General features: G+C 37.1%; 1 protein-coding gene across 1 annotated transcript; it reads left to right on the forward strand.

The window, feature by feature from the left end:
- The first annotated feature begins 3,088 nt into the window (after positions 1 to 3,088).
- On the forward strand, positions 3,089 to 4,482 carry LOC132278904 (pathogenesis-related thaumatin-like protein 3.5). Its single transcript, XM_059780807.1, has 2 exons — positions 3,089 to 3,195; positions 3,437 to 4,482. Exons 1-2 carry the CDS (start codon positions 3,138 to 3,140, stop codon positions 4,102 to 4,104), a joined length of 726 nt encoding a protein of 241 aa, XP_059636790.1. The 5' UTR covers positions 3,089 to 3,137; the 3' UTR covers positions 4,105 to 4,482.
- The last annotated feature ends 2,635 nt before the right edge of the window (positions 4,483 to 7,117 follow it).

The raw sequence follows: 7,117 nt of genomic DNA on the forward strand, positions 1-7,117 counted from the left end.
CATTTTGGATATAATTCTGGTCCATAACCCAGTCCGAATATTTTAGACGGGTCGGACTGGTTTGATGGATTTTCATTTTTTTTTTTTTTTTTTTACAAATATGAAAATTATATATATATATATATATATATATATATATATATATATAAAGCTAATATACAATACATAATTTATTAATATACATATATAGTTAATCACGGAAGGCCGCATCCATTTCAGACCTGACCTTAGAGCACCTGTAGCGGGCTCGTGGAAGCCTAATTTTAGCATGCCAAAGGCCTTTTGGGCGCTGTTGTGCGCCCTATCTAAAAACGTGGGGCCCAATTTCCCTCGCGGGCTGGCTCGCGGTATTCAGCAAGCCGGCCCGCAATCGCTGATTTTTTTTTTTGTTGCAAAACAACGCCGTTTTCGGTTGCCAGTTTTGTTTTATTCAATTGCTCCTAGAACAGTGGCCAAACAGTGCCTCAGATTTTATTTTAAATAAAAAAAAAAAAACCTAAAAATAGGTTATTTTGAGCTCTTTTAAAAAAATAATAATAATAAAATTCATTAAATAAAAAAATATTGTTTAGGCACTGTTTATTGGGAAAAAAAAAAATTATTTGGGCCAAAAATAAATTCAAAAAGCTTTTTTTTTTTTTTTTTTCCCCCTTAAAATTTGTTTTTTTTTTTAATTTTATTTTTTTGCTTTAAATTTTAAATGTGTAACACAAACAATGCATTTGGCCGTTAAGGCACTATTTGGCTTACACAAATAGTGCCTTAACGGTTATATATATATATATATATATATTTTTTTACTTTTGTAAAAAAAATAATTAAAATTACAAATTCATTTACTTATTTTCATAGAATTTTGTAATTCATCTACGAATATAGCCATTTAGGAAAGTTAAAAAAAAAAAAATTTAATTAATTAATTTTAATTTATTATTATTATTATTATTATTATTTTTAGAGCGAAAATTCAAAGAGCTTGATGAAGTGCATATTAGAGTGAAAGTTGACTTGGCTTTTGAAATTGCTGACCTAGTTTTTGAAAAAGCTGATGTAATATTTTTGAAAAGTCAAAAAGGAAAGGCTGATACAGTTGGCTTTAAAGAGGGTCAACGTCTCTGGACGTAGCCACCTGTTCCATCCTGAAACTCCTCCTCCACTTCCACCTACTCGATCCGCTTTGTCGCTGCCAAGTGGGTCTTCATCGGGCAATCCACCACCGCCAGAGACTGGCAAAAGATCGATCCTCGAAATTCCCAGCAACGGCAGGGGCTTGCTGCTGATGGGTAAGGCTGCTTCTGCCACTTTAAAGAACGGATCTCCTAATTTGAGTTGTTGTTCGTGGGCTCATGGGTCAGTTCCGGTGGCCGCGAAGGGTGGCATCTCAACCGGTGCTCCTCCGATTGGGACCCTGTAGCTACTCCCTTCCAAATAAAGAAGAGAGAGAGAGAAGAAAAATAAATAATTTTTTTTTTCTTTAAGTTTTTTTTATTATTATTTTGAATTTTGGATTAGGTTGGGTTGGGTTCAAATTGAGCCTGAGCCTCCGACCTCGGTTTTGAGAAACAATTCAATTTGAGTTCGATTTATGAATTTAAAAGCCTAAATTTTAAAATTTTTAGGCTTGGTTAGCCGGTCTAAGTTTCACCCCTAATTTTAATGGTTATTTTTAATGATGTTTAATCTTTTCTTAAGGTTTGTGAGGATTCTTTCCTTACTTGAGTTCCTGTCCAGAAATTGTTGTAGCTCATGTTTTGGATAACAAAATTCTTTTAGCCGAATGTAAGGATTTGAGTTTATATATGTAAATTATACATACATATGTATGTCAGTATGTGTATATAATTTTGGTTTCCAAAGTTTACTGTTTGAGGTCTGTAGAAGTCGGCGACATCGTATAAAATTTCAATGATACATAGGGCTGTAGTTGTACAAATGCTGTACAATATGAATGTGATGGGCCCTAAATAGTAATTTGGCGGCATCTACCACATTAACATAAATTTTAAAAATGAAAAAATTTCAGTCATTAAAACTTAAATGTACTTATCTTTTTATAATTTTATGAGCTGAACGCTGGTTGAAAACAACTAGTAATAACTACCGGGCCGTCCTCTAAAACGGAAGGAATAAACCACAAATATTTTTTTAAAAAAAATATTATTACTACAAAAAATAAATAAATAGATAGATAAATAAATTGTTATTGATACAGATTAATACTTTATTTTTTAAAATTGAAATGGAAAGAAAGTATCAAATATTAAATTTAAAATTGTAACCTAATATAATTTTATAAAGTAAATTAATTAAGATTATTAATTCATTGAAGTGGGAGAAAAACTTTATTAAGCCTGTTTAATTGTGTAACGGGCGCATCCAATCGTTCATACACGACGTGAGCATATATATTATATGAACGGTTCGGATGCATTCGTTGCATGATGCACAACCCAAAAAATGCAACAAACGCACCAAAGCGTTCATACACGGTGTGAGCATATATATTACACGAATAGTTCAAATATATTGGTTGCATGGTACAAGGAGCAATAAATTTTTTCTTGGGGGAAGTGAGGGATCATTTCAAACCATCAATAATTTTAATTAACTCATTTAAGTTAATAGATGAAACTACTCGACCTAAGTATAATGATTCATATAATTTACATTCGCAAAAGAGACAGAAATAGTCACATTCGCAAGATGAGAGAAATCCAGAAAACTATATAGATATATAAAAATAAAAGGTGTAGTTTACATTGTGACTGTTGGCACAATAAGCTTTGTGTGGTGATTCTGGTAATTATACAAAATTATTTATCCACAAAAAAATATATATATTCACCAATTAAATATTAACATTTGGATTTTGTTGGACGATTTGGATCCAGGAAGCAAAAAGGCTGTTTTAAATTAAAAAAACCAACCAACCAACCACGAACATGAAATGCGCCTCCACAGTTCTAATAAAAGGCGAAAATGTCTCTTGGACATGCCGTGACTCTCTCTCTTCAATGGACATGAAATATTGTGATATATATACAATTGTTCTATATATATATAACTCCCCACCACCCATACCACAACCAACTACCACCACTCTAACATCTATTTCATTTTCCTCATACCATCTGATCATGGAGGTCCAACCAAGACTCTCTCTTCTTCTTCTTCCTCTGTCCCTCTTCTTCTTGGGTAAAAGCTTATTAATTTCTTTCATATACACACTCTCTCACACACAATTGGTTTGTCACTCTAATTAGTTTGCCAATTAAGTAACCAAACAATTAATTAGTTTTTTTTTTTCTATTTATTTTCTTAAGTTTCTTTAGAAGTTAAATGTATATAAATGCATATATATATATATGTTTTTCATATAATTACTGCTTCGCCGGAATCTGACCCACTTGAATCATTCCCGGATGACACATTGCAGGAGCCACAGTTTCAGGCACTGTGTTCACGCTTGAAAACCATTGCAGCTACCCGGTTTGGCCAGGAACATTATCCGGCAATGGAGCTGACGTCCTCGGAGATGGCGGCTTCGAATTGCAACCTGGCGCATCCGTCCAGCTCCCGGCACAAACCGGGTGGTCCGGCCGGTTCTGGGCTAGAACCGGGTGCAACTTCGACGACTCCGGCAACGGAAAGTGCGCCACCGGCGATTGCGGTAAACTCAAGTGCACCGGCGGCGGCACTCCGCCGGTGACGCTGGCTGAATTCACCCTCGGCGATAAGGACTTCTACGACGTGAGCCTGGTGGACGGGTACAATGTGGGCTTGGGCATACGTCCCAGCGGCGGCTCCGGGGACTGCAGGTACGCCGGTTGCACGGCGGACGTCAACGCCCAGTGCCCTCCGGAGTTGCAGGTGAAGGATGGGGACTCGTCTGTGGCGTGTAAGAGCGCGTGTGCGGCGTTTAACACGACGGAGTTCTGTTGCTCGGGCGATCACGCGACGCCGCAGACATGTTCGCCGTCGGAGTACTCGAAGATCTTTAAGAGTGCATGCCCGTCTGCTTACAGTTATGCTTATGATGATGCTACGAGCACTTTTACCTGTTCCGGCTCCAATTACTTGATCACATTTTGTGTTACAAGTTAAATTTGATTACATGTTTTTATTAGTTTTGGAAAAAAAAAAAAATTATAGGTATGTTAGTATTAGTATTTATTTGGTGGGAGTAATTGAGTATATTAGTTGCAATTGTTAGAAATATGTTTTTGAAGCTTATATAAATTCATGTACTTCACCAATTTTAATTATGTGGAATAAAGATTTTGAAATTATTTTAATTATGTGGAATAAAGATTTTGAAATTTAAAATTACATGAGTTGTAATTATGTGAATTTTCTCTGGCTTTAACTTATAAATAGATATAAATAAAATAAAATAAAAAAACAGTGTTAATATATTCCATCCTAGAAATATGATTACATGTATATATATATATATATGGATCCCTATTTGCCAGGTAACACATCCCAACTCTGCCCTACTCAAATAGTGGGTTGAGATAATGTGAATAGTGGTACAAAATTTCAGCTTTGCATGGGCTTTTGTATTTTTTTATTTTTTATTTTTTTGGGAAAATAAAGCAATTGAAAATTTTAAAATTTCACTACTTAATTTTATATATTTTAAAAAATGCTAACTTTATACAAATTATTACGTTTGATGTTAACTTTTTAAAAGTAATTACAAATGTGTACTAAAACACTATTTAGATATTTTTATGGTGCGGAAGCCCCTCTTAACATCAATTCAACAATTGTTGTCTCTGTCTGTCAAACTCTCCAATCGGGATGTAGCGTGAAGCAACGTTCTCGGACCATCTGTTGCAACTCATATTTGCTTAGTAAGATCAGTGAGATTGGTCGCACCTCGAGTGAGACCTTCTTTTCCACCTGCGTCTACACTTACAACGTAAAGTCCTAGATCTGGGTAAAGACCAATTCCAGCAATTGAGTCAATCTGGGTAAAAGGCTGAAACCGAAGGTACAGCACTCAAAAGCACCTGAAGGTTCCTGATCTTACTTAGTATTTGCGGGAGAAAGATCCCTCTTTTCTTTCTACAAACAGGTGGCTCTCCCCTTGTCTATTGGTTTTGAACGCTGCCGTGTCCTGACGAAGATTAGAGGCATCTCCGCCATTGAAGTGCTTGGAGTCGTTGGAGATCAGAGGCATCGCCACCGTTGGAGTTTGTCACCGGAAATAATGGAGGGTATAGTTCAACGAAGCTTTCCCAGTCTTGCGGGATTTTATGGACGTCGAAGCATAGAACTGTCGCTGGTGTTCATGTTCTTCAAGTTGTTGGGTATTGCCAGAGTCAATGGGCATTGCTAATCAGGTCTCATCGGATTTCATGGAATTCAAAGCTCACCGGTGGTTTTGTCTTCGCCGGTACGAACTGGGTCTCTCAACGCCGGAATAACTATGGTCTGCAATCTACACGTCGTTGTCAGAGATGATTCTTCTTTGCATGGAGTTTTTCCGGTGAGACTACATGCCAAAGCTTTCACGTTATTGTTTGGTCGATGTAGCTTACTGTAGTTCTTCGTCGTTGTGTGCTCGGTGTGAAGTTCGTGGACTTGGAGCTTGTTATCCGATCACCATCACCGGAAACACCATGCATGTTTTGAGCTCGCCGAAGTGTTCACTGTTGCTTGGGAGCTCGTTGGAATGTGTAGCATGAAAATATCCATCTTAACTTCAATACAACTGGAGAGTTTGAAAGAAAGAGACAACAACGGTATTAAGAGAGGGACCTTTTGGACCATAAAAATATCTAAAGAGTGTTTTAGTATAAATTTGTAATTAGATTCGAAAAGTTAGCGATCAAACTTAATACTTTGTAAAAGTTAGCCATTTTTAAAATATGTAAAATAAAGTAGTGATATTTTAAATTTTCCCTTAAAGTATTTACGAAGTTTGTGGCCGAAGCACAAATACAAAAAGGATAAAACAGGCCCAAATGGGTAACAAGGCACAGGCCCATTCAAATAACAAAAGTGAGTCATATTAACTGTCATCGAGACCATTAGTGATGAGAACACCTAGAATGAATTCCAGTGAGTGTTTGTAGCCGAAATAACGGCTAAGTCAAGCAATCTGGAAGGCAAGGAGGTGGTCTGCAGCACGACGGAGGGAGGTTCCATTCGAAGAGGATTGATCTCGAGGCTGTGCAATCCTTTAGAAATCCCAGTCTCAGAATTGAGGTGATGGAGTAAGTGATTTTGGCTAGAAGAGTTCTTTGTGAGCAGTTTCCCTTCTTGAAGATTCTACTGTTGCGTTCTTTCCAAGTGTGATAAACAATTGAAAAGAGACATATCTTCCTAACCAAATTTTGTGGAGAATTGGACTTCCACATGAAACTTACCAGCTGCACCAACATGCTCCAGTTTGTGATCACTGTTAAGAAGTGACACTTGTCCTTGATGAACTTCCAAATTGGCGAGATGAAGGAGCAGGTGAAGAACAAATGGTCATGTGATTCCATTGCATTGGAGCAAAGTGGACACAGGTTTTGGAATTTGGTTATGGATTTGCAGTCAAGTGTTGGCAGTCTAGATTGGACTGCCAATCACAAGTTGAATTTCATCCGATGAATGATTGGGGAATTCCATACTAGGTTGAACCAAGGGACCTTATCAAGGTGCCTCGCTAAGTGAGCAGTAGTATGCTTGAAGTTGTAGCGTCCTGTAACACCCCCACATTTTCCACGCATAAGTTGATCAGGCTTATACACGAAAAACGAGGGATATCAAAAACAATTGGCAATATACAAGCATGGAATACAAAATGATGGAAATAAAAGAATTTAGGCAGGAAAGAAACATTAAATGATACAACATCCATCCATCCTTTATTTAATACAGTACTTCATTACAACTTGGAAATCCTACGTCAGGGATCCCTAAATATAACCCTGAGAGTTCAACGTCAAAAGTAAATAAAAACTGAAACTGAAGTATTACATAAAACTTCTACCCTGCACTGGATCGTAAGAGTAGATGAGTTTGGATGATGGTCCCACACTGCTAACCTCAGCCTTGAAACGGATACTGACCGTATCCTGAAATAACAACAATGGTGGGTCAACCCCACGAGCAAGTC

Source organism: Cornus florida, unplaced genomic scaffold (genome assembly GCF_030987335.1).
Source record: "Cornus florida cultivar Cherokee Brave unplaced genomic scaffold, ASM3098733v1 CherokeeBrave_3.0.0_Hap2_Chr10, whole genome shotgun sequence".
NCBI classification, from domain to species: domain Eukaryota; kingdom Viridiplantae; phylum Streptophyta; class Magnoliopsida; order Cornales; family Cornaceae; genus Cornus; species Cornus florida.

Excerpts from the sequence above, each read along its gene's own strand:
- LOC132278904 (XM_059780807.1), top strand. The coding sequence starts at position 3,138 with ATGGAGGTCCAACCAAGACTCTCTCTTCTTCTTCTTCCTCTGTCCCTC. Across the intron at positions 3,196-3,436 it reads TCTGTCCCTCTTCTTCTTGG|GAGCCACAGTTTCAGGCACT; the intron begins GTAAAAGCTTAT and ends GACACATTGCAG.